The sequence below is a fragment of the Pan troglodytes genome, chromosome 8 (assembly GCF_028858775.2).
Source record: "Pan troglodytes isolate AG18354 chromosome 8, NHGRI_mPanTro3-v2.0_pri, whole genome shotgun sequence".
In the NCBI taxonomy this organism is placed as follows: domain Eukaryota; kingdom Metazoa; phylum Chordata; class Mammalia; order Primates; family Hominidae; genus Pan; species Pan troglodytes.
In genome coordinates, this window is record NC_072406.2 from 18858667 (window position 1) to 18886035 (window position 27369).

The 27369-nt window shown below is 45.1% G+C and overlaps 1 protein-coding gene, 1 long non-coding RNA gene and 1 other non-coding gene across 5 annotated transcripts in view; 1 reads left to right on the forward strand and 2 right to left on the reverse strand.

Annotated features, from left to right (window-relative positions):
* Window positions 1-549: 549 nt before the first annotated feature.
* The window catches only part of IL2RA (interleukin 2 receptor subunit alpha), a 51470-nt gene continuing 24650 nt past the window's right edge, over window positions 550-27369 (reverse strand). The window contains exons 2-8 of one of the 3 annotated variants that reach the window (XM_009457869.5): window positions 15714-15905; window positions 14111-14221; window positions 11345-11560; window positions 9729-9800; window positions 9287-9358; window positions 7912-7978; window positions 550-2757 (exon numbers count right to left, since the gene is read on the reverse strand). In XM_009457869.5, coding sequence (XP_009456144.1) covers window positions 2733-2757; window positions 7912-7978; window positions 9287-9358; window positions 9729-9800; window positions 11345-11560; window positions 14111-14221; window positions 15714-15905 — 755 coding nt within the window. In that variant the 3' untranslated portion in view covers window positions 550-2732. Of the gene's footprint in view, window positions 2758-3634; window positions 7320-7907; window positions 7979-9286; window positions 9359-9728; window positions 9801-11344; window positions 11561-14110; window positions 14222-15713; window positions 15916-27369 lie in introns of those variants that run through there. The other 2 variants (XM_063780357.1, NM_001035520.1) reach the window with 2 other exon arrangements.
* On the reverse strand, window positions 6912-7052 carry LOC112204676 (small nucleolar RNA SNORA14). Its single transcript, XR_002938345.1, has one exon. It is a non-coding gene; the product is annotated as a small nucleolar RNA SNORA14 (small nucleolar RNA).
* Window positions 23305-26393, forward strand: LOC104008091 (uncharacterized). Its single transcript, XR_682528.4, has 3 exons — window positions 23305-24216; window positions 25766-25888; window positions 26011-26393. It is a non-coding gene; the product is annotated as an uncharacterized LOC104008091 (long non-coding RNA).

A 27369-nucleotide genomic window follows, 5' to 3' on the forward strand; every position in this document is an offset into this window, starting at 1 on the left:
TTTTTCTTAAAGTCATCTTAATGGGTATGAAGTAGTATCTCATTGTGGTTTTGATTCGCATTTCTGAAATGACCAGTGATGTTGATGTGCTTGTTGGCCATTTCACAGGACCTTTGCATATTATTTAAAACTATTAAAAACTATAGAGGATACCAGGCTGGGTGCCGTGGCTCACGCCTGTAATTCCACCACTTTGGGAGGCTGAGTTGGGTGGATCACTTGAGGTGAGGAGTTCGAGACCAGCCTGGCCAACATGGTGAAACCCCGTCTCTGCTAAAAATACAAAAACTAGCCGGGCTTGGTGGTGGGTGCCTGTAGTCCCAGCTACTTGGGAGGCTGAGGCAAGAGAATCACTTGAACCCAGCAGGCAGAAGCTGCAGTGAGCCGAGATTGTGCACTGCACTCCAGCCTGGGCAACGGAGCAACACTCCATCTCAAAAAAAAAACAAAACAAAAAAACAAAAAAAAAGCACCAAAAAACTATAAAGGTTTTTGGTTATGTAGATTATAGCTAGCAATATTTATCATATTTATAATAAAAACAAAGACTTTTTAAAAAATATCATTTATTCTTTTATAAACAATAGCAATAAATTTATTATATGTTAACAGCAGAGTGATGACATCATCACGTATCACATAGCTTCTGGAAAATTCCACCGTACACTTTTGAGAGAAGGACAGATAAATGGTTGATAACATCTTAGTATTATCATGGAAAAGTTTTGATCTTATAGACCCCTCAACACCCAAAAGTCGTAATCAGTTCTACTCAAGTAAGATTTAAATATATATCTATATTTTCTGGTCTGAGATTCTTTTCAACTTTACTCAGAAAACATATACCTGAAGGGGGAGGGGGAGGGTGCACAGATGAGTCTGTTTGTATGTGGTTGGTCACAGAAATGACAGAAAATAGTTATTTAATCTGAATCTGGACCCTGCTGAAAACTGCCGTGATTTCTCATAACACTCTCCTGCCCCTTCAGAAATGAAAACTGGCTGATAGTTTCCCAAATGAATAATTTTCGTTAATGTTAATCGTGTGATGTTGTTGAGCTAGAATGTTGACTCAACTGATTCGTGAGGGGAGATCTTGCACCAGATATGGAACCAGGACTTCCACCGAAATCTTAGCTCTGGAAGTTGATTTTTTTCGTGGGAGTTGAGAGTGGGTGGGCATGCAGAGCAATAACACAATGGTTCTCAAAGTGTGTTCCTGGAATAGTAGCAGCAGCAACAGCACCTGGGAATTGTTAGACACACAAAACGTTTGGCTCTATTCCAGACCAACAACTCAGAGACTCTGAAGATGGGCCCAGCGAACTCTTTTAACAAGGCCTCCCGGTGATTCTAATATGCTGAACTTTTTGATAATGTTCAAGGACTGCTGGTATGCTCATCTTGTCTTTTTTTCCTTAAAGACAGGATCTTGCTCTGTTGCCCAGGCTGGAGTGCAGTGGTGCCATCATGACTGACTGCAGCCTCGAACTCCTGGGCTCAAGCAATCGTCCTGCCTCAGCCTCCTGAGTGGCTAGGACTACAGGTGTATGCCACCACATCCAGCCAATTTCTAATTTTTTGTAGGGATGGGTCTTGCTATGCTGCCCAGGCTGGTCTCAAACTCCTGGCCTCAAGAGATGCTCCCGCCTTGGTCTCCTAGGGAGCTGGGGTTATAGGCCTGAGCCACCATGCCAGGCCTGATGTGCTCTTTTCCGTGGTTATGTTCTACCAGTGTGACCTCCATCCCTTCTCCCTCTTCACTTCCTTCTTTCTTTCCTTCCTTGCATAAACATTGAATGTACGGATCCCTTTTTGGTGTTTTTAGACACTTCTCAGGAAACGTACGCATTGATTTGCACATTGTGTGTCCACCTGTAAACATCAAATTAGTGCAGGCCAAATTCAGGGTATCATTCATAGCAATCCCAAAGAAACTAACTCTTAAAGAGGCCAATTAGTAACGCACAGGTAAAACTTTGCTAAGTATGATTCTCTGCCTGGGACCTCATTCATCCTTCTGTTCCTGACATTGCCTCATGGGTTTGGCTGCCCCGTTTTGAAGTTACCCAAAGATTATTCTGCCATGGCCTCTGTTTTTTAGAAATTCAAGACTGAAGGCTCAGTAGAAGGGGGTTAGCTTAGAGGATTGAGCCAAGGGTAAAATGATGTCTGGGTAGCAGCCCAGAGTTCTTGAAGGATGTTCATTAGGCAACGTGAACGGGAGAATCAGCAGTCAGAAGCGGCTGAGAAAGGAACCACGCAGACAATGTCCAGTTGTGTAGGGTAGAGTGTGTGTGTTGTGTATTTACGTTAGTGCTGGGGCTTTCCTTGGGATTCCTGAACTGGGAAGTTGGAATGAGATGAATGTAAACCTACTTTTCTTTATACTACATATAGGGTGGAGAGAGTTCCATACCATTCATGCTTTAATGAACACATATACATGAAAATAAGATGGAGAGTTCTAGTGGTTTTGCCCTTCTTCTTCAATGGCGAAATTGCTATTTAGAAGTGGGTAGCGCTCGCTCTCTGATGGGACTGAGCTGGCATAGAGACAAGGTTGCCACTGCCCCGTGTCCTGTGATGTGACTTCAGAGCTTCCAAAACTCAGGCAAGCACAACGGATGTCTCCTGGGCGACCATTTAGCACCTTTGATTTCACTTGGGCTTCATGACTTCTGTTGTCTGTTCCCGGCTTCTTACCAAGAAGTTCTTGTTATTTTGGTTTTCTAGATTGTTCTTCTACTCTTCCTCCTGTAGTGGTGTAACAAAGTCACGGTCATATGTGTAACACGGCACCAAAAAAATGTGGTCCCCACTCTAAACCAGTGCGCACGCCACCATGCCTGGCTAATTTTTGTATTTTTAGTAGATATGGGGTTTTGCTATGTTGGCCAGGCTGGTCTCGAACTCCTGACCTTGTGATCTGCCTGCCTCGGCCTTCCAAAGTGCTGGGATTACAGGTGTGAGCCACTGTGCCTGGCCTAAGTTTTTATATGGCAGACAATAGCTGTGGAACAGGAATAATAAACAGCAACTAACTGTGCTAAATGATGTGCATGCAGTAAAGCACTCGGTTTCTAGCCAGCACTGTGCTATAGAACTTTCTGAGATGATGGAAATCTTTTGCAGTTGTGCTGTCCAATAACACAGACACCTGTGGCTAGGGAACGCTTGAAATGTGGCTAGTGCAACCGAGGAACTGAATTTTTAATTGTATTTAATTTATTTGAGTTTAAATACACTTAAGTATCCACAGGTGCCTAGTGGCTACTGTATTGGACAATACGGTCTTAGCCTTTTCCCAGTCCTTATTTGGCTCATGGGAATTTCTAATTACTCCCTACTTTGTACAGAGTTCCCATAGCACAAGACTCTAAGCAGAGGTGTGCTGGTGATGTTTAACAAGCAGCTCTCTGATGACGGTTGCCTGTCTTCCCTGGTGTCAATCCTCCCTCCACACACAGCTTCCAGCTGGCAATGTGACATCACTGATCACGCGGTTGGGAAGAGATGCGCGGTAGCCACCGTCAGACGGTATTTCCACCATGCGGACACAATAGATGTAAACCACCCAGCGAACAAAGATAATAGTAAAAGGTAGCAAATAATTAGGAAGTGATCAGTTGTAAGTAATTCTTGCCTTTGTTTTTAATATAATTTATTAAATTGTAAATTTAAATACTTTATTTATTTTTTTTTTTGAGACAGCGTCTCAATCTGTCACCCAGGCTACAGTGCAGTGGCATGATCACAGCTCACTGCAATCTTGAACTGCTGGACTCAAGGGATTCTCCCACCTCGCCCTTACCAGTAGCTGGGACTACAGGTATGTGCCACCTCGCCTAGCTAAGTTTAAAATGTTTTTGTAGAGACAAGGTCTCACTTTGTTGCCCAGGCTGGTCTCAAGCGAGCCTCTCACCTTAGTCTCCCGAAGTGCAGGAATTACAGGCAGGAGCTACTGCTCCCAGCCTAAATACTTTAATTTTCCATAATGGCTATGCTTAAAAACCAGTTTGCAGAAGTCCCGAAAATTTAACCGCTGGCTCTCACAAGCCACTGTGAGCCTTCTGTAGCACATCACGGGCTCCTGGTCATTGCCCGAAACAAACAAAAAATATTTCCCCAAACAAAACTCTGGCTGGGCTACAGTGATCTTTCGGTAATTCAAATGCAGCATTTCTGTTTCCACAAGAGGGCACCATGGGTTGATATCAGATTCTAGGAACGCTTTCGGACAAACTGACTAGAGGGGTCATTTCTAGATGTATGTTTGAGTCTCCCCAAAGATTGTAGTTCTGGGAGACCTTGTGGGAACTCACATAGGTTCACACAGTTATTTGTTTCACAACATAAACACTGAACCATTCCTACTTCCAAATAGCTTTGTCCTCTGGGCCCGAAGGCTTTTGATCTTCAAACTAACAAATGAAAAAAATCCTTGCAAGGTGTTAAGGCTTGTCAGGTGTTCAGCCTGAGGAAGGAGAGGATGCAAGTACTGAGTACACGTACAACATGTCAGCCACGTCACATCCTTCCCCTCCTGGAAGCCTAAAATGACACCTTAGGAGTCAGCTAACCCCTTAGAGAAACTGGTAGACTGCCGGGTATATAAATCATTCCTGCTACAATAACCCTGGGGGGCTTATCATTTGCACTGCAGTAATTTATACTTTTTAATTCCCATGAGGAAAATTAGGAGTATGTTATGGACCTGATGACCCATATAAGAAGGGAAGAGATATTTTATTTTTCTCTCTGGCTGGGCTAAGGGCTTTGGTTTTGGGGGAGTGGATCTGTATTTTCTCAGGGTCTTACTGTGGAGTTTGTATCAGGGTTGGCCAGAGTGGATGCTGGCAGGGGTCAGGGAGGCCCTGGATAATCAAGAGAGAGACAGAGGGAGTTTCTAGAGTTTACTTTTTCTTTTTCTTTCTTTTCTTTTTTCTTTCTTTCTTTTTTTTTTTTAAACAGAGTCTTGCTGTGTCACCCAGGGTGGAGTGCAGTGGTACGATCTCAGCTCACTGCAGCCTCCGCCTCCTGGGTTCAAGCGATTCTCCTGCATCAGCCTCCCGAGTAGCTGAGATTATAGGTGCGCACCATGACAGCCAGCTAATTTTTGTATTTTTAGAAGAGACAGGGTTTCTCCATGTTGGCCAGGCTGGTCTCAAACTCCTGACCTCAAGTAATCCGCCTGCCTCGGCCTCCCAAAGTGCTGGGATTACAAGCGTGAGTCTGGCCAGCTTCCTGATTCTTAATGCTGTTAGCCTAGTGCGGTGATCCTCAGAGTCTGCTCCCTGGAACGGCAGCGTCAGTATCACCTGGGAACCTGATAGAAATACAGATTCCCGGACCTAAGCAAGACGACTGCGTCAGAAACTCCACAGGTGGGACCCAGCAATCTGTGCTTTAACAAGGCCTCCAGATGATTCTTTCAACAAATGTTTTTAAGTTGACACATAATAGTTATATATATATTTATGAGGTATGTAGGGATGCTTTGATACCTACAAGGTACAGTGATCAGATCATGGTATTTAGCATATCCATCATCTCAAACATTTATCATTTCTTTATGTTCCTACAGATGATTCTGGTGCTAGTTCAAGTTTGAAAACCAATGGCCTGGTGTAGGGTTGTCAAACCTGGATGCATATGTATTAGATACATCTGAGGGGCTTTAAAACGTACGACTATCCCAGACATAAAAGGCCACGTGATTCCATTTACACGAAATGTCCAGAATAGGCAAATCCATAGAGACGGAACATAGAGTGGTGGTTTCCGGGGCTGGGGAGAATGGGGAACTTGGCAGTGTGGGGCTTCTCTTGGGAATGATGGAAGTATTCTGGAATCAGTGGGGATGGCTGTACAACACTGCAAACATACTAAATACCACTTACTGTGGTTTGACTACATCCCCCAGAGCTCAGGTGTTGGAAACTTAATCCCTAATCCAGCAATGTTGACAGGTGGGATCTTGAAGAGGTGATCAGGTCGCGAGGGCTCTGCCTCATGAATGGATTAATGTTGTTATTGCAGGAGTGGGTTTGCGATAAAAGCTGAGTTCAGCCCCTCCTGCTGTCTCTCACTCTCTTGCCCTTCTGCCTTCTGCCACAGGATGACGTAGCACAAAGGCCCTTGATACATGGGGGCCCCTCGACCTCAGACTTCCCAGCCTCCAGAATGGTAAGAAATCTCTGTTCTTTATAAGTTGCAAATCTCTGTTCTTTATAAATCTCTGTTCTTTATAAGTTACCGAGTCTCAGGCATTCTGTTACAGTAGCACAAAATGGGCTAAGACACCACTGAACTGTGCATTTTATGATGGTTAAATGATGAATTTTATCTCAATTAAAAATAGGTACTGATGTCTTGGGCTCACCCCCAGACATTCTGACTGGAGCCCAAGCATTGATATCTTTTACCTTTTTCTTTTTTTTTTTTGAGACAGAGTTTCACTCTTGTTGCCCAGGCTGGAGTGTAGTGGCGCAATCTTGGCTCACTGCAACTTCCGCCTCCTGGGTTCAAGTGATTCTCCTGTCTCAGCCTCGCAAGTAGCTGGGATTACAGGCACCCACCACCACGCCCGGCTTATTTTTGTATTTTTTAGTAGAGACAGGGTTTCACCATGTTGTCCAGCCTGGTCCTGAACTCCTGACCTCAGGTAACCACCTGCCTCAGCCTCCCAAAGTGCTGGGATTACAGGCATGAGCCACCACACCTGGCCTATCTTTTAACTTTTTAAATTATTATGCTGTTTTGGCTGAACAACCTACATAAGCTACAAAAATATTTCCTATTGCAACAAATTTGTTCTTCTATTGTTGCAAATGAAGATTCCCCCCAAATTCAAAGTGGGTCACAATGGTTTTGGTGACAGGATTTCCCTCTTGTAAACCTCTCTTAAAAGATGTCACAGCTATGAATAACACTGAGCCACAGGAGAAGCACAGCCCTTTGGACTGCCTTCCTTTTCCTGTGGAATTTACTCATATCTTGCCACTCACTGGTATTTTAGAAGACTGTCTCCTGGATGTTCTAAGATGCATCCAGGGTTGAAAATCTGAGTTAATGCAAAAAGACCACACATGGTTTACATTCCTGGTCAAGGGGATGCCGGTGTGAGCTTCTGTGGACGGGAGGGTGGGGAGCACAGGATAGGCAAAGCTCAGCATAGATGCTGCCCTGGGTCCTCCATAGGTAGGGGCTGGGTGGGAAAATCATGGGCTCTAGATTCATGTTGCAGTGCTGGCCTCTGCTGTGCCATCTTCTCCAAGCTGTTGCATCTCTCTAGGCCACAGCTATTCCAAAGGTTTCTGAGAAGGTAGATTTCAATAATGTTTATAAAACAAGCATCAAGCCTGGTGTATAGTGGGTGCTCAATGAATGTGAGGCTCCTTTGCCTTCCCATTTCCCTGGTCGTTTAATTTTTTTTTTTTTTTTTTTTTTGAGACAGAGTCTTGCTCTGTCACCCAGGCTGGAGTGCAGTGGTGAGATTTCTGTTCACTGCAACCTCCGCCTCCCAGGTTCAAGCAATCTTCCTGCCTCAGCCGCCCAAGTAGCTGGGATTACAGGCACCTGCCACCATGCCCAACTAATTTTTTGTATTTTTAGTAGAGATGGGGTTTTGCCATGTTGGCCAGGCTTGTCTCAAACTCCTGACCTCAGGTGATCCACTCAGCCTTGGCCTCCCAAAGTGTTGTGATTACCAGCGTGAGCCACTGCACCCGGCGGTGCTTTAATTCTTTTTAACTGACTCTTTCCGAGGCATGGATTGGCCTCTCCCTTTGCCACTCCCTGAACTGCAGGTGATGAGAGAGAGCATGGAGGGGGTGGGGGGGAGGCAGGGTGGGGCTGGGTGCAGGACTTTGATCTGACCAAGGGCTGCCTTGGTGATGCCACACTTACTGTCTCCGCTGCCAGGTGAGCCCACTCAGGAGGAGGACGCTGATCAGCAGGAAAACACAGCCGGCCACTGTCAATAGAGAGAGGGAGTTCAGCAAAGGGCCCTGGGCTTGGCATGGGGGCAGCAGGAGCCAGGGCCACAGGGCAGGCTGAGGACATCCCCAAAGAGCAAGGCGGAGGCTGCAGCCTCTCTTCCCTGTCTCAGGAAGTAGATCCCTCCCCATGGGATTTCCTAGGAGTCTTGAGGAACAGGGCAGGGAGGACAGGGTGAGGGTGGAGGGAGCTTCCCCTCAGGAGGCACCCTTCTCTCACAAAAGCCCCTCAGAAAGGCTCAGAGGCCAGGCCTCATTTAAGGACACCGAGAGCGCCTGGTAAAAGAAATGTTGAAATATGAAGATGATGAGAAGCACATTAACATCTCCTGAAAGAGGTCGGGTTTTCCAGATGCTGCTCTGCTGAGGTTTTGGAGGCTGACGTTTGTTTACTTTCTAGGCAGATGCAGACTCAGAGTCTGTTTTTCCCTCCTACCAGGAAACAATGGCAGTGTTTCTGGAAGCCTGTCCTCTCTGACTGGCTACGTGGCTCCTTCCTCCCACTCTTGACCCCTGGCAGAGGCCCGGGGTACAGCCCTTCCAGATCAGCTTGAGAGGAGCTGATAGGGCTGACTTGAGACTTTGCTCACAGCATCCTGTAACTGGTTCATGGGAATTCTGAGTTACGTCAGTATCTGGATTAGTCTTTCACTCACACATTCTGCAGTGTAAGGAAGGGGTCCTTTCAGTCAACCAACCAACCTACGAATCAACTAACCAACTAACAAACCTACTAACCTACCAACAAACTAACCAACCAACCAATCTACCAATCTATCTACCAACCAACTCACTAACCAACCAACCAGCTAACCAACCAAACTACCAACAAAACTACCAACCAACCTGCCAATCTACCACCCTAACAACCAATCTACCAACCAACCTATCAACTTATCAACCAACCCACCAACCAACCTATCAACTTACCAACCAACCTATCAACTTATCAACCAACCCACCAACCAACCTATCAACTTGCCAACCAACCTACCGACCAACTAACCAACTAACCCACCAACCTGCCAATCTACCAACCTACCAACCAATCAACTAACCTACCAACATACAAACCAACCTGCCAACCAAGCAACCAACCAACTAACCAACTAACCTCCCAACCTACAAACCAACTTACCAATCAACTAGCCAACCTACCTATCAACCTACCAATCAACCAACTAACCAACCTACCAGCCAACCAACTAACCAACCTACTAACCAGTCAACCTGTCCATATCTCGGCCTGGTGTACATTTTGTCCACAAAGCCAGTGCCCCACTCACCTGCTACCTGGTACTCTGTTGTAAATATGAACGTCTCCATGGTTGCAGCCATTTCTGTCTGTATTTGAAAATCTGTGAAAAAGAGATAAAGAGAGACACTCCTGCTACCGTGACTTTAGGACAGCACGAGGCTAAAGGAAGTCAGGGTGTCTCTGTGAATGAGAAGCTCAGAGGCTGGTGGGAGACACGTGGTGGTGGTGAGGGCAGGTGTTCCATCTCTGCCTGGGGACCGTGCTTGGTCCTGGTCCTGGGTTCCCTCTTTCTGACACTTGCTTTGGGGCCTGCAGGTTGCTGAGGCCCTGTCCCTGCTCAGAGGGAGAGGAGGCTGCTGTGGGCTTCTCCCCTACAGGTCACCTCCGCCTATCTCCCTGAGCCTGGCTCCTGGTCACCCCTGCCCTTTTGGACTAGGCCTCTGTGGTCCAGCGTTTGTCTTCTCCCGCACCTGTTGTTGTGATGAGGCAGGAAGTCTCACTCTCAGGACGGCCTTCGGGGCTTGCCTGAGGCTTCTCTTCACCTGGGGGAGAGAGTAAGTGATGCTGGTGGAGCTAAACACAGGAGTCAGGGCCTCACTCCCACCCCGTCTGCCCCAGGCAGCCGGCCCCAGACACGCCCGAGGAGGCAGGAATCCTGGTGTGGGCACTTCGCCAGGGATGCCACCCCACATGGTTCCACACCAGGGGCACTGGGAAGCGGTGAAGTGGTCTCAGCAGAGCAGACGAGGCTGAATTCTAACTCTGACCCTAGCTGTCCCCAAAACTCTGAGCAATGCTTTCTCCCCAGCCTCCCTCCCCAGTCCTGGTTTCCATCTGTGACTTGGAAACAGGTCATAATAATACGAATGCCATTGAACCATTGGGTGGAGCAGAGATGCACTAAGGGACGGCTGCTTCTGTGCCAGGCTCTCCACTTCTCCTGAGGGGTCAGCAACCCTGGCTCTGCCCTGCCTCTCACCCTCTTCCAAGGAAGCAGCAAGCATTCCCTGGCTGTCAGGGTGGCCCAGGGAAGCAGCTAAGGGAACAAAACAGCCTCCCTAGGGAACCCAAGAGAAGGACATGGAGTATGAGAAGTGCAGTGAGCAAGAAAACCAGGAATACTTGTGGTTGAATGTAAGTCACTTTTTTTTTTTGAGACGGAGTCTTGCTATTGCCCAGGCTGGAGTGCAGTGGTGTGATCTCAGCTCACTGCAACTCCACCTCCTGGGTTCAAGTGATTCTCCTGCCTCAGCCTCCCAAGTAGCTGGGATTACAGGCACCCACCACCACGCCCAGATAATTTTTGTATTTTTAGTAGAGACGGGGTTTCACCATGTTGGCCAGGCTGGTCTCGAACTCCTGACCTAAAGTGATCTGCCCGCCTTGGCCTCCCAGAGTGCTGGGATTACAGGTGTGAGCCACTGTGCCCAGCCTGCATGTAAGTCACTTTTGATTGTCGTGATACTAATAAGATTTCAGAAGGAAGACAGCAGGAGACCTCGACATTGGTGGGCTGAGCGTTTGCATGAGTGTGTGTGTGTGTGTGTGTGTGTGCGCGCGTGCGCGCGCGCGCATGTGCACTGAGTAAGTCCCGACTCTGCACATTTTATGTTTATTTTTACAAGCTCAGCTGGGGAATGGCACAAGGGGAAGGAGCATGCTGACCGCGGAGGGCTGTTCAGATCATGCATTTACACGATCACCAGTAAGAGGAAAAATGTGTGAGTGGGAAACTGGACTTGCCCTTGGAGCCAGAGGAGGCCTTGGTGGCTTAGAGAAGTAGTGGACTTAGGACCAACTACGAGGCAGCATCTAGGGTGCTTAGGAGAGGGCTTTCCTTCTCTTCTGTCTCCAACCTTTCTCCCCACTTAGGGCACAGGGGGACCTTCAGTGAAGGAGCCCTTAGAGTCCATCTGGTCTATTTAAATTTTTTTTTTTTCTCAGAATGAGAAAAAATGGAAGCCCAGGGAGATCAAGGGTCTTGTCCAAGGACCACTCTTGTCCAGCAGGAGTGGTCAGGGATTCCACCCTGGTCAGCCTGATGGAGCAAAGCAACATTGTGGACCCCAGAAGGGAGCCACCCTACCTGGAAACTGACTGGTCTCCATTTCACCTGTGCATATGAGCTGGGGCTGGGTCCACCTTGTCTTCCCATGGGTCATTTTGCAGACGCTCTCAGCAGGACCTCTGTGTAGAGCCCTGTATCCCTGGACGCACTGGTAGTAAACCGTCTGCCCCACCACGAAATGATAAATTCTCTCTGTGGCTTCATTTTCCCACGGTGGAGGTTCCCTGCAGTGACCTGGAAGATGGAAGGAACGCTCTGAAGGCAAGTTGGGGACAGCACCGCGAGTGAGTCCAGGTTGCCTCTTGCTAGGGACTGGACCTTGGTTCTTACTCTCTTGACTGCTTGCTCATCCTTTCATTCAACCAATATATGTTGAGAACGTCTGAGCGTGGGGAAGTTTGCTAGGCCCTGTAGGAAGGCACGAAGACCCTGTCACTCCTGCAAGGGGTGGACAGTGGATTGCGTAAGAAAGGCATGTGAAGGATAGCAGACGTTGGCAATGGGAACACAGAGGAATGAGCGATTCATTCTGGTTGGTGCTGCCCCGAGACAGGAACGCCACAACTGCCTCTTGGAAGACAGTGCAGGTGTTGACAGTGGACAGGAGTGGGCGGGGCAGTCTCAGCTGAGACACAAGGGTAGGCTCAAGCCTATTTGGGCCAATGGAGCATGAAGACCACCTTGGATTTCTGCTGGACAAGTGAGGAAGTGCATTCTTGGGGGCAGCGGCTGGGCATCTTGGGATGATGTCGGAAGGATTGGGGACAACACCAAAGCCAGGAGGAGGGACGGGCTGAGGGAACCTCAGAGAAATGGAGCACCATCTCTGATCAAGCCACACCTGAAGGTTGACACACATGCGCCCTTTCAAGACGTCTCAAAATTTCCCATCCCCAGAACTTTCCACTCACCCAACTACATCCCGGGCCTGATGGACCTGTGGCCTGAGACCATGTCTTGTTCTGATTAAATCTCTGAATTCCCTACCCACAGCCCCCAACCTGGACATACGGAATTGTATGTGCCCTCTAACCCCAGCCTGTGAAACTGCGCACGTGCTCTGAACTTCCAGACTCTCCCCAACCCCGCATACCCAACAGAGCCTCTGTAAATATCCTCCAGAGCCTCTTCCCCAGCAGGAAGCTGGGTGGCCCTGTCCCAGGCTGGCTCCTGCCATGTGGCACCTTGAACATCACGACTGAACTTGTGTTTTGGTCTCAGGATAAAAGGTTGTTTGACAGCCAGTACAATTCGTAACTGTCTGAACATGTTTGAATTGGGTTTGCTTCTTTCCAATGAAAACACCCAAACTGAGACAATCTTTGAAACATCCCTCAGGCAGAGCCAGCCTTCGAGAAAGGACAACAAGCATTGGCCTCTTTGAAGCCTTCCAATAACTGTGCAGGGTGATATGGGGGAAGTAGAACAAAACAAACAAATGTGCTTGGAAACACCATTACTGGACAAAGTCGGAGGGGGAAGGAGTACGAGCATCATGTTGCAACTGTGCCCCTAGATAAGTCTGTTTTAAAAAATAAAATAATGGAAGCTGTAAGTAAATTCAAACTCCTTTAAAATAAGTAATCAGCAGAAAGTTTCCTCATCTAATCTGGGAGACCTGAGGTCTGATTCCAGCCCTACTATGTGAGCTTAGCCAAATCTTTTTATCTTTTCTGCATCTCAGTTTCTTCAGTAAGTTGAAGTAACCCTTCCTGGTCCTGACTCATTGTATAGCCAGGCTCAAATGGGATGGTATCTGATACAGTTCTTTGTAAGGTTGTAAAATCAGCCAAGGGCTCTGAAGTCTCCTAAGGTTAGCCTGACCTTAGAAAGCTCAATTCTTCCTAGCAGGTTCTGTGGGTTTTTTTTCTTTTTTGTTTTGTTTTTTTGAGGGGGGACAGAGTCTTCCTCTGTCACTCAGGCTGGAGTGCAGTGATGCAATCTCTGCTCACTGCAACCTCCACCTCCTGATTTCAAGCAATTCTCATGCCTTGGCCTCCTGAGTAGCTGGGACTACAGGCATCCACCACCATGCCCAGCTTAATTTTTGTATGATTGTAGAGACAAGGTTTCACCATGTTGGCCAGGCTGGTCTCGAACTCCTGACCTCAAGTGATCTGCCTGCCTCAGACTCCCACAGTGCTGGGATTACAGGCGTGAGCCACTGCGCCCAGCCCATTTTCTTGACACCATGACTGAATCCCAATTCAGTCATGGGAAAGCAGAGAGCAGACAAGGGACAGCCACAGTGCCCACTCATGCACAGACTGCTGGCCAGGACACACGCATCTGGAGCTTTTGAGACTCACAAGTGTGGCATGCACATTTTACAACCTTGCCCTGGAAGAAATACCGGGAAGCAAGTAATTTTTTTGCGGTGCGTTGTCTTGTGCTTAAGGGGAAGACGCAGAGCGTTTCCTTGAGGGCAGGGATCGTTGTCACACTCTTGTTTGTGTCTTCTATCAGCAGGGCCTGGCACACAGACCCAACAGACGCTTTTAAGTTGAGTTGAATTTGGGTTGAATTCTATTTGGCCAGTTACCAAACCAGGGAGTAAGCCCAGACCTGGATTGGCTGCCGTCAGATTGGCTTCAGTTGCTGAGCAAACAGCCTCTGAGCAACTCTGCACTAGTTCTTGTCTGCAATGATGTCTTGGGAGGACGGAGCCACATGCATGTGTTTATAGAAGGCAGGGCAGACCTTCTTCCTTTGGGTACACATCATCTGCCTGCAGGAGAAGGGTGCGCTAGCAGGAGTTAGCTGGAGGACAGATTCATCTCTCACCTGGAAGGCTCGCTTGGTCCACTGGCTGCATTGGACTTTGCATTTCTGTGGTTTTCCTTTCTTTCTGTTCTTCAGGTTGAGGTGTCACTTGTTTCGTTGTGTTCCGAGTGGCTAGAAAATATAGATGGAATGATGCAGATAATTTCACAAATGCTTCATAGAAAACACTGTTCATGTATTCATTCACTTGAGAAGCACACCTGTCCGGGGCCCACGATGTGTCTGGTGGTGTCTGGCTGCTGAGCTTACAAATACGAAACCAGAGTATGCCCTCCCAGCACCGGCCTCTGGGTATTCAAGTGCATATGGCAATGCCCACGACATGTTTTTGAGCGTGTGTATGCGTGTCTGTGCATGTCATGTATGTTGTGTCTGTGTATGTCATGTATGTTACGTGTCTGTGTATGTCATGTATGTTATGTGTGCATGTGTGTGTCTCTCACCAAAAGGGACTCCTTGCTTGCTGTCAATTGTCTCTGTGTTGTTTGACAGCAGCAGGAGTGGTCTCACTCCACAACACACTGATCCTTTGCTCCCTAAGGCTGTTCAGAATGCTTAAAGTTAGAGACGCCATCTTAACACAATGACAAGGAAACTTCTAGAACAGCCTTCTCTGTTGTGAAGAGTTTGGCAAAGGAGTTGAGTCTGAGTGCCCCAGTGAGGGGGGTGATCAGTATTCCAGCTCAGGATAAAAGAGGGTGTCTAGGTCAGGTGTGGTGGCTCACACCTATAATTCCAGCACTTTGGGAGGCTGACGCAGGAGGACTGCTTGAGCCCAGGAGTTTAAGACCAGCCTGGACAACATGGGGAAACCCCATCACTAACAAAAATACAAAATATTAGCCAGGCATGGTGGTGTGCGCCTATAAGGTCCAGGCAGGAGAATCACTTGAGGCCAGGAGTTCGAGACCAGCCTGGCCAACATGGCGAAACCCCATCTTTGCTAAAAATAAAAAAATTAGCCAGGCATGGTGGTGCACACCTGTAGTCCCAGCTACTTGGGCAGCTGCGGCACAAGATTCACTTGAACCCAGGAGGTGGAGGTTGCAGTGATCTGAGATTGTACCACTGCACCCCAGCCTGGGCAACAGAGCGAGACTGTCTCAAAAATAAAAATAAAATTGTGTGGCCGGGCACTGTGACTCATGCCTGTAATCCCAGCATTTTGGGTGGCTGAGATGGGCGGATTACTCAAGGTCAGGAGTTTGAGACCAACCTGGCCAACATGGTGAAACCCCATCTCTACTAAAAATGCAAAAATTAGCCAGGCATGGTGGAGGGTGCCTGTAATCCCAGCTACTCAGGAGGCTGAGGCAGGAGAATCACTTGAAGCCAGGAGGCGGAAGTTGCAGTGAGCCGAGATCGCGTGCCATTGCACTCCAGCCTAGGCAACAGAGTGAGAGTCTGTCTCCCAAAAAAAAAAAAAAAAAAAAAAAAAAAAATTGTGTTTAGTGAATGACTTTTCAGGAACCACTAAAATTAGTTATCCTGTAGACTGGACTGGCCCATTTGTGTCTATAGGGCTGAGTGAACAAAAGCTGGGCTCTGTCTCACTCTTTGCTGCAGTTCTTTTGTTCTTGGTAGTCACAGAAGGGACACTTACCAGAGCTTGTGCATTGACATTGGTTGTCCCAGGACGAGTGGCTAGAGTTTCCTGTACAGAGCATATAGAGTGACCCGCTTTTTATTCTGCGGAAACCTCTCTTGCATTCACAGTTCAACATGGTTCCTTCCTTGTAGGCCATGGCTTTGAATGTGGCGTGTGTGATCTCTGGCGGGTCATCGTCACAGAGCTCTGCAAAGCAAAAGAAGCCTATTAGGAACTCAAGAGGCCCCAGGCAAGTACTCACATATTTAATCCTATAATGACTTAATCACATATTTCTTCACTTTATTTAAAAGATGGTATGCCCTACTTTTTGTGAGAAAGCAACTAAGGCTGCTACCATTGTTCTTTAGAAACCTTTGTATCAGAGCTGGCTCAAAAATTAACTACAACCAAGCTCCTCTCCAAAGCACAATGTATTTCAAACTAGATGAGTAGAAATTAACAAGGTTTTATTCCGAATATGCCTCATGTCAAGCAAGTATGGAGAGAGGAGGGTCAAGGAATGTGAAGAAAGAAAGAAGCAAAGTTACGTACATTTAATTGAGGGGCAAAATGTGTCTGTGCAAAATACTTTTAAGGATATACGAGTTGTTAGACTTTCTATAATTAATGACTGTGCGCCATTTTTTTGAGAAATATACAGAAAGTGCTTCACTCAATGTCTGGCAAATAGGAAATGTGTATTTCTCACCCACCTGCCCACCTCTGAGTTCACCAAATACCTTCTTATATTATGAAGACCTTACCCTCCCTCAGCCTGAAAAATGGACTCTGGTATCTCACTAAAGGCACCAGAAGCAGTGGTCAAACATCAAACTATTAAAAGGAAAAGTGGCACAGGTCTAATCAGAAAAATAATTCCATTGCCTACTTTGCAACAAGTTCTCTGCTCTAAGAGATTAGATTTCGGGGGGAAATATCACATGCTGGATAAAGGAAGTGGACGGGGAGATGACAGGGACAGGAAGAGGCAGGAAAGCAGGAGTCTGTGGCCTCTCCATCAATGGAAGCCCACACGGAGGCTGATCAGGGCTGCTGGCTGTACTTATGGCTGTGGGTTGGCCGGTTGTGTATTGGTCATTCAGGTTGAGTGAAGCTTCTCTGTGCCCTTAGACTCTGCCCAGCATCTTGTCCTCCGGAAGACCATCCCCATCCAATGGCTCAGGACTCTCCTGTCTCCCCTAAGAACTGAAGGTAGGGAGGCTGGGTGCAATGGCTCATGCCTGTAATTCCAGCACTTTGGGACGCCAAGGCGGGTAGATCACATGAGGTCAGCAGTTCAAAACCAGCCTGGCCAGCATGGTGAAAACCACAGTCTCTACTAAAAATACAAAAAAATTAGCCGGGCGTGGTGGCATGTGCCTGTGGTCCCAGTTACTTGGGAGGCTGAGGCAGGAGAATCGCTTGAACCCAGGAGGCAGAGGTTGCAGTGGGCCGAGAGCACACCACTGCACTCCAGCCTGGGAGACCCAGCAAGACTCTGTCTCAAAAAAAAAACAAAAAAACAAAAAAACAAAAACGAAGATAGGGAGAAATCAGACAGCTTGGCCCATCTCTAACCAACAAGGGACTAAGCAAAAGCAATTTAAATGGGCTCCATGGGCCAGAAATTACAGTGGAACAGGCAACATAAGTGCTCAATAAATGCTGGTAATCTCATGATAAGGCAAGAGCAGCAGCATGGTGGGAAGGAGAAAGATGGGTTTCTAACTTCTAGCTCCAGCAGCTTACAAGCTACATAGTTTTATTATTTTACTTCTCTAAGGCTCAGCTTCGTGCTGTAATAATTATTATTTTATTGATTTAATAATTATAGCAAATAATATACTAAGGTAACTTGAAGAAAGCCTGGAAAATAACAGGTATGGAATAGATGGTAGTTCTGTTCCTTTCCTTTTTCTCACTGTCCAGAAGAAGAGAATGGTAATTCAGATAGAGACTGGACTGAAGTTTACCTTAACCTTTAACTCCTGCAAAAGTTTGTCTCTCTGTACTTCTCATATCACTGGTACCATTTGTTGGCACTTATTATGGATCAACACCAACCAATATTTTAAGTATCAGAAGATAAATCTGTTACTAAAGCAAGACATGGATAATAATCAGAAAAACCAGTGAAGACTTCTGCTTCCAGCCATCACAGAGTAACTGGGACCAAAACTTACGTTTCTGCTGAAACAGCTGTAAAACCAGCCCAAATGTATACAGCAAGTGCTTTCAGGTGCTGAACAACAGGCAGCTCAGGGCTACATGATTTTGGAGGAGGGAAACACATGAGAGGCGCCCACAGTTGCCCTGGCTTCCTTCCTGGGGTGCTTTCCTTCCCGGCAGCACCCAGGTGGAATCCAAGCAGAGTGGTTTCATTGACGTGACATGACTGGGATTTGTGGGGTGGGGCTCTGGAGAGGGCACTGCATGAAGGTCGCCCCAAAATTATGTATAGGGGTCCACCTCAGGTTCTTAGCCAAGAGCTGGTCTGAACCTGAACAGGGCAGAACTCAGTGAGACTTAGCCCTGATTGTCCATTGTGAGGGCTGAGAGAAGAAGAGTTATGCTAAGTTTTATTTATAAAAACAGGTGTCTGAGCTGTGGGTTGTAGTTTTCCAATCCTGCTCTAGAGAAAGAGACATCCCTAGGATGAATTTCAAAACCAAAATAGACCTGCCCTTACAAAGATTAAAACCAAGCCTAACAGACAAGAGGATGCGCTAGTCATTTAACTGCCTGGCAGAGCAAAATGCATTACCTTTTAAAGGACCATAAGATAATCTAGACCTTTTATAATGCATAGCTCATAATATCCAGCAAATTAAAAGAAAATCTAGACATGTGAAGAAACAGGAAAATGTGACCTACTTGACCTACTCAAAAAAGTGCTCAATAGAAACAGACCTGTAAAATTGGGTGTGGTGGCTCATGCCTGTAATCCCAGCACTTTGGGGCGACAAGGCAGGTGGATCATCTGAGGTCAGGAGTTCGAGACCAGCCTGGCCAGCATGGTGACATCCCATCTATACTAAAAATACAAAAAATCAGCCAAGTGTGGCAGCGCATGTCTGTAGTCCCAGGTACTTGGGAGGCTGAGGCAGGAGAATTGCTTGAGCCTGGGAGGTGGAGGTTGCAGTGAGCCGAGCACCCCAGCCTGGGTTGCAGAGTGAGTGAGAGTCTGTCTCAAAAAAAAAAAAAAAAAAAGACCCCTAAAATGACCCAGATTTTGGAATTAGCACAAAAGAAGTTTAAAACAGTTATAATTATGCTCAATGACTTAAAGCAGAGGTCAGTAAACTACGACCTGCAGATTTGCTGCCATTTATTTATTTATTTATTTATTTATTTATTTTTGAGACAGAGTTTTGCTCTTGTTGCCCAGGCTGGAGTGCAATGATGCAATCTTGACTCACTGCAACCTCTGCCCCCTGGGTTCAAGCGATTCTCCTGCCTCAGCCTCCCAAGTAGCTGGGATTATAGGCGTGCGCCAACACGTCTGGCTACTTTTTGTGTTTTTAGTAGAGATGAGGTTTCACCACGTTGGCCAGGCTGGTCTCGAACTCCTGACCTCAGGTGATCCACCTGCCTCGGCCTCCCAAAGTGCTAGGATTACAGGAGTGAGGTACTGTGTTCAGTGGTTTATTTTTATAAATAAAGTTTTATTGGAAGAAAGACACACCCATTTATTTACATTTTGTCTATGGCTGCTTTTCTGCTATAATGGCAGAGTTGAGTAGTTGCAGTGGAGTAACATCGCCAGGTAGCCTAAAATATTTACTCTCTGGCCCTTTCAGAAAAAAATTGCCAACTGCTAATTTAAAGAAAAAATGGTTATAATGAGTGAAACAACAGGATATCTCAGTAGATAAATGAAAACTAGTAATTTTTTTTTTGAAATGGAGTCTTGCTGTGTTGCCCAGGCTGGAGTGCAGTGGCGCAATCTTGGCTCACTGAAACCTCTGCCTCCCAGATTCAAGTGATTCTCCTGCCTCAGCCTCCCAAATAGCTTGGATTACGGGCACATGCCATCATACGTGGCTAATTTTTGTATTTTTAGTAGAGATGGGGTTTCACCATGTTGACCAGGCTGGTCTCGAATTCCTGACCTCAGATGATCCACCTGCCTTGGCCTCCCAAAGTGCTGGGATTACAGGTGTGAGCCACCATGCCCAGCCAATATTTTTAAAAATAAAAAATTAAAACTAAAAGTTACAATATCTGAAATGAGCCTAGCCGGGGCTTGAAGGCAAATCAATAGAAATTATCCAAACTGATGAACACAAGAAATTTGAAAAAGAATGGACCTTTGGCATGCTGTAAGACAATATTAAATAGCCTAACCTACATTTAATTGAATTCCCAAAGATAGAGAAGAGAAAGAATGGAGCAGAAAAAATATATGAAGAAATAATGGCCAAAAATTTTTGAAATTTGATGACAGATACTGATTTACAGATCCAGATGTTCACTGCACCAAGCAAGATATGTATAAAGAAAAGCACATCTATATACATCATAGCTAAACTGCTGAAATCCAAAGATAATGAGAAAATCTTAAAAGCGGCCAGAGGGAAAGGACACGTACCTACAGGGGAACAATGATGAATAACAACTGACTTCTCAACAGAAACAATGGAAGCAGAAAATAATGGCACAACATATTCAAAGTTTTAAAAGAAGAAAACCCATCAACCTTGAAATCTACCTAGAGACAATATCCTCCAAAAATGAGGGTGAATTTAGTATATTCTCAGATAAAAGAAAGCTTAGAGAATTTATTATGGCACATCTGCATTACACTAAAGAAAAATTTTCAAGCAAAAGAGAAATTACACTAGCTAGAAACATAAATGGACATGAAGTAATAACATGTAAATATTTAGATAAGTGAAAAGACCACTTTTTGTTTTTAACATCTTTGAAAGACAACTGTTTAAAACAAAAATAATAATATGGTATGGTGGGTTCTGTTGAACATGTAAATGTAAAATATACAGCAGTTCTAGTATAAAAGTTAGGGAGAATGGAATTGTACTGTTTTAAGTTTTTATATCATATAGAAAATGGTACAATATTAAGTAAGTAGATAGTGATAAGTTAAGGATTCATGCTGAATAGCCTAGAGAAACCACCAAATAATACCACAAAGAGTGTAGCTAAAAAGAATATTAAATTTGTTTGGTTAGCCAAACTGAAGAGAGAAAAGGAAGAATAGAGTAATAAAAATAGAAAGGGAACAGCTAAGAAACAGATAGCAAGAAGGTAGACTTGAAGCCAACCCTATCAGTAATTACATTAAATATAAATGGACAAAAATCCATACTTTAAGAGATAGAAACTTTCAGACTGGATTAAACAGCAGGGCCCAACTATATGCTGTCTTCAAGAGAACACACTTTAAATACAATAAAAATGATGGGTTGAGAAAACAGGATAGAAAAAGATATAATCTACAAAGATAAGCATAAGGAAGCTGGTATGGTTATATTAATATCAGGAAGTAGATTTCAAGATAAGGAACATTGTTCTCAGATAACATGATTGTTTACATAAAATTACTGAGGGATCTGAAAAATGACTACTAGAATTTAGCAAGTTAGCAATTTCAGTATATATATATGTATATATATGTATATATATATATCACTTGTAGTTAGTTCTATTTACTGACACAACCAATTAGAAAATTAAAAATTTAAAAACAATTGTATTTACAATTACATCAAAAAACATAAAATGTTTGTAAATAAGCCTACCAAAAACTTGTAATACCACTAAACTGAAAACTCTGAAATATTGCTGAGACATATTTTAAAAGAATTAAGCAAATGGAAAAATATACTATCTTTATAGATTGGAACATTCATTTAAAAAATCTATTCACCTTAAATTGATCAATTAATTCAAGGCAACTACAGTTTAAAAATCCAAAACAATTTTTTAGTAGAAATTCAGAAGTTATTTCTAAAAGCTCCTTAGAAACACAAAAGACCTAGGATATCTAAGACAATCGTAAAGATGTACACATTTGGAGGATTCATGACATGTGATATTCAGGCTTTCTATAAAACTATGGAAATCAAGGCAGCATAGTATTAGCATAAGGACAAACAGTAATGAAACAGAGCAGAAAGTCCTGAAATTGACTCAACTCATGTTTGTTCAACTGATTTTTTTTTGAACAAATAAATGTGCCAAGGAAATTCAATGAGAAAGGAAAAATCTTTTCGACAAATGCTTCTGGAGCAAATGGATAAATGTATGAGAAAAAACTCACATCTTATGCAAGAATTAATTTTATTATATATATAAAGATAAAGATCTATGTACTAGGTCTATATCTTATAGATGTAACCATAAAAGGCAAAACTACAAAGATTTCAGAAGAAAATTAAGGCAAATGACTTTGCAAGCTGGAGATAGGCAAAGATTGCTCATAGAGGATGCAAAAGCACTGACTATAAAAGAAAAAAATTGAGAATGTCTACTCATCCAGAGACATTAAGAAAATGAAAAAGTAGGCAGGGTGCAGTGGCTCACGCCTGTAATCCCAGCACTTTGGGAGGCCAGGGCGGGCAGATCACAAGGTCAGGAGATCGAGACCATCCTGGCTAACACGGTGAAACCCTGTCTCTACTAAAAATACAAAAAAATTAACCGGGCGTGGCAGCGTGCGCCTGTAGTCCCAGCTGCTGGGGAGGCTGAGGCAGGAGAATGGCGTGAACTTGGGAGGTGGAGCTTGCAGTGAGCCCAGATTGCGTCACTGCACTCCAGCCTGGGCGACAGAGCGAGACTCCATCTCAAAAAAAAAAAAAGAAAAAAATGAAAAAGTAAATGATAGACTGAGAGAAAATATTTGCAATATATATATATTTGTCACAAATACTTGTGTCCAGAATATATAAAGAAAAACAAAGCAATAGTAAAAGGCAAACAGCCCAATAAATGGGCAAAGACTTGAACAGTCACTTCCCCAGGGAAGATACATGACTATCAATAAACACTTGAAAGTGTGTTTAACATCAGATATCAATAAAATGCAAGTCGAAAACAATGATGAGATAGCCCATTGGGGAAATGGAGGAAATGGATAAAAGACTGATTTTACATCAAATCTGGAGAGGAAGTAGAACTACCAGAACTCTCTTACATTACTGGTGGCAGTGTAAGTAATGCAATTACTTTGGAACACTATTTGAAAGTATTTGGCCAGGCATGGTGGCTCATGCCTGTAAGCTCAGCACTTTAGGAGGCTGAGACAGGTGGATCATTTTAAGTCAGGAGTTCGAGACCAGCCCGGTCAACATGGCGAAACCCTTTCTCTACTAAGGAGGCAGAGGTTGCAGTGAGCTGAGATCACGCCACTGCCCTCCAGCCTGGGCAACAGAGTGAGACTCTGTCTCAAAAACAAACAAAGAAACAAACAAACAACAACAACAAAAAAAAAACAAAAAAAGAAAGTATTTTTATGGAAGTTAAATATATACCTGCCCTACAATTCAGCAATTCTACTTCTAGGTATTTATCTAAGAGGAATGAAGGGATGTGTCTACAGAAAGACTTTTATAAAATATTTATAGTAACTTCTTTCTTTTATTAAGCCCCTTCCATTCTAGGACATAGTAACTTTATTAATAATAACTAACTCAATAATTCAAATATCCATCATTGGGAGAACAGACAAGTAGCTTATGATATAGTCATACTATAGAAACCACTCAAAAATAAAAAATAATGAACTATTGATACAGGCAATATTGATAAATCTCAAAAATGTTATGTTGAACAAAATAAGCTAAACATGAAATAGTGCATACACTTTGCTTTCATTTATATGAAGTTCACAAAAAGACAAAAGTTATATCCAGAGATAGAAAGCAGACAGTGGTTTCTTGTGGTAGGTGGGTATTGACCAGAAGGCAGAAGTGATGAAAACGTTTTTGCAGCTGTACACATTTGTCAAAACTCATCAAATTGTATGCCTCAGATCTGTGCATTTCTTTATAAGTAATTTTAGCTCAACAAAATCAACGAGAAGCATACTTAGCAACTCTTTTGTAATTATTCATTAGCACAAATAACCAGGATTGACCTCAGATGTTTTTGGAATCTGAGATGTCAATCACAAGCCAAGAACATTTCTAAACACATCAATTTGAAAAGAAGGAAACAAATTGTCTTGGAAGCTATTTTGTGCCCTTAGAAACTCTTGAATTCCATGAGAGTGCGTTTTTCTAGATGAGGTCACGGGCATTTTCAGAGTCATCATAAATTAGCCCGAGTGTCTGAAGAGGTCACGCGGGGACAAGGGGAAGTTCCAGAACTTCTTATTCTCACAGACTTTCCCTTCATAAAGAATCTTTCCTGGAATTTAGGAACATGACACCTCCAGGTCTGTAGCTCAGTAACCACTAAAGAGCTTGGCTATAATCCTTTTCCCTGAAAGGCCTTGCCGGGAAGTGCCGAACATCACCTGAAGGCAGCAGGAGGTAGAAGAGTGTGTGGAAAGGTACGCTGGAGGGTTGCTCTTTTTCAATCTAATAGGAATAAATTTGGGATTTTTTTTTTAGCCCTTCTCAGTGTAGTGTTATAAAAGCAGCAACAGAACAACATCCAAAAAAAGAATAAAAAATAATTTGTCTAAAAGTCTTGCGCAGTAATAACAAGGAGGATTCCACTTATATGACTCCAAAATGTTGAAATCATCTTTCCCTATATTATCATTCTTTTATTTTTTAAGACAGCATACAACTGTCCTCATTCTCTAGTTTTACTCACTAACAATGCCAAAAATTACTTCTCAAAATTCAGCTAACAAGGGCTTTTCTCTGCCTTTACACTTCCTCCTGTCTTTCCAGACCCACTTCCTGCTTCTCCCAATGGGTCTTCTCAACATAAATCATTCTCTCCCGGAATATTTTCCAATTCCTAGCTCTACGCACTCCCCCAGCTCACACCACAAGGGACCTGGGAGCTTGGGAGGCAGACAGAATTTTCCTTAGAAGAGGGGAAGGGGAATATTTTTCTCCCTGTAATTTTAAAGTATTGGCACGATTCTGGATGTAGACATCACCTTCTTTTCTGAGAGTATTTGAAGTGTCTGGTGCCTATGGACTGTGGGAAAATTTGAGATGATCAATTCGGGAGTTGGAGGTGGGGGTGTAGGGTGGTAAACACTCAAGGCTTAGAAATTGGGGCTCCCCACCCTGCACTAGGGTCTCACACAAAGGGGTTGGCACAGGGCTGAGAAGCAGTGGGGCTCCTGTCCACCCTGCCCAGCACCTACTCCCACCAGGCAACTGAGTGGTATTTAGTCTGCAGGACTAGCCCAGAAACTTGAATGGGACCCTGAGAGAGCCAGGGGTTCCTTGGGCCCCCGCTAGGGGACTTTCTGTTTGCCCTGGGTCTCCCTGTGTGGGCAGGGATGGAGAGTGAGGGCCTGCCTTCATGGCAGTAGGCTCTGAGTGGGTGACTGGCGGCAGGCCATGTTCTAGGTGGGCTTCCCAAAGCCACATTCAGGCAGGACGGAGCTGCTCTTGCACTCGGTTTCGTGGGCTGGATTTTCTCTGTTGCACACATGCTTAGTATCTGTCTCTCCCTTTGTTCCTGAGTGGTGGGCTGCACATGAGACTCTGAGCAGGCTGTATCTCTATTCTGGCAATAAAAGTACTCTGGACACTGTTAAGGTGAGAAAAGAAAAGAAATCGGGGCTCCCAGGAGGAGAATCCTGAACCACGGGCTCTGCAGTGATGTGGCCTTCCTCTTTAGTTTTTGTGCCTTTTATGTGGGCAGAGGGAAAAAGAGACAGCCAGCAGTGATCATTAATCCTGAAAATGCCTAGGGCTTTGGCCTGGGACCCACAACGAGACAGAGTCAAACCGAGTTCTTCTAGTGTTGAGCGTGTTTCACATCTTCCGTTGGAGTTTGCTGTGGATGCTCATTAGACAGACATGGGCAGAATCCCACTTGTTCCTCGTCCTTTTCCACCTCACCTCCATCATTGTGGCTGAAATACATGATCATGGGTGTATCTTTCCTTGTGGATTTGTTGCCTCTAGGAGTTCTGTATGCAGCTGAAGGGTAACACCCCTTGGGAGCTTTTGCCTTGTCTGGCTGACGCCTTGGCAATCGCAAGTGACAGTGATGGAGAGCCACCTCCTCTGGAATGCATCATGGAACAGGTCTGGGAGAACAGAGGGTGCAGATGAAGGGCCCTCAACAATGCTTCTCTTTGCATTGTGGGGTTTCCCCTTCAATGGATTGCTAAAGATTCAACTTCCCTGTCTCTTTGTGTGCCCGCTAGAAAGGGAAAAGCCAGGCATTTGTAGTCCTCCTGCCACAGATGACCAGAATGACCTCACCCAGGACAAACGGCGACAGATTTAGGAATTCAAGCCAGATTTTCTGACTCCCAGGCACCTGCTCTCTCCTTTCGAGTGTTCGACTCCACTCTCAGTCACTCGTCACTCCTCCCAGAAGGACAAATGTGCAGCTTCTATGTCTTGGATTTCAAATAAAAGACGAGGAACTTGGTGAAATGAGGTGGTCTTTGCCTTCCGCGTCACTCTCTGCTCCTCCTGGCAAGAGGCCCCATTTTTCTTGCCACTGAGGTTAAGTGAAAACGAAACAAAACAAACAAACAAAAAAGAGGCCCCGTTCACAGTAAAGATAAACAGCAGCCTGGGCAGGCCAGCGGCTCTTCCCTGACGTGGAATTATGAGCCCTCTTTCTTCGATTTTGCCACATACCTGCAGCTGCACTTCCATAATCTGAAAGCTGTCCCTTTAATTTTTACCACTTCATTATTAGAATTGGAGTAGAACGAAAATTAATTTTTCCCTGAGCTATTTTTGTGTCCCTTGAGTTAACCAGAAATACCAACCCTGGAAAGAGATGTGGGGGACAGTCATTTTAGAGAGCAGACACCACTGCTGAAGAAGAAGGATATCCCGGTTGGCTGCTCTAGAGCTGGCAGGACGGATGCCGAGGTTGTTCGCAGCAGCGTGTGTGCAGAGCCCCCGGGATCTTGCAGATTGGGATTTGTCAGGGCAGGTGTGGACATTGAGGCTATTTCTAACAAGCTCCTACATGATGCTGGGGCTGCAGAGCCCCAGGCCGCACTTGGAGTATGAGAGTTTCCAGTGAGTGAAGCCCCGGCTGCTCTCTCTGCCCCCTCTCCATCTGCCCCCTTGGTGAGGAGAGGACCCCCATCCCTCCAGTGCACAGTGAGCGCTGCTCAATCTGCATCCACAGCGGTTTGTGCCCAGACGCTTCCTCACTCAGTGTCTAACAGGGTGCAGTGGAAACGTCATTGACTGCAGGAAAGGTGTGTGGGTGAGAAACGTTTGTCGGTTGAGTAACTTTTTGTCGTTATTTTTTTTCTCTGATGTTCAAAGTAAGAGAAAACTCATCTGGCCCCTGGAGCCCATGTGAGCAACATGAAAGATAAAGGGAAAAGGGGGCTGATAAAGGATGTGGACCGAGTCTGAGATAAGATTCTTTGCCCCTTGGGTGAATCAAGGTGAAGTTGTTTTACTCTTAGCCCAGCCAGCCCTGGATAAAGGCTTCATCCCTCTTCTCTTTCCTGTCCATATATCAGAACTTTAAGCTCTACTTGGACCCAGTGAAGATTAGAATAACGCACGGAGCACAGGAAATGTCT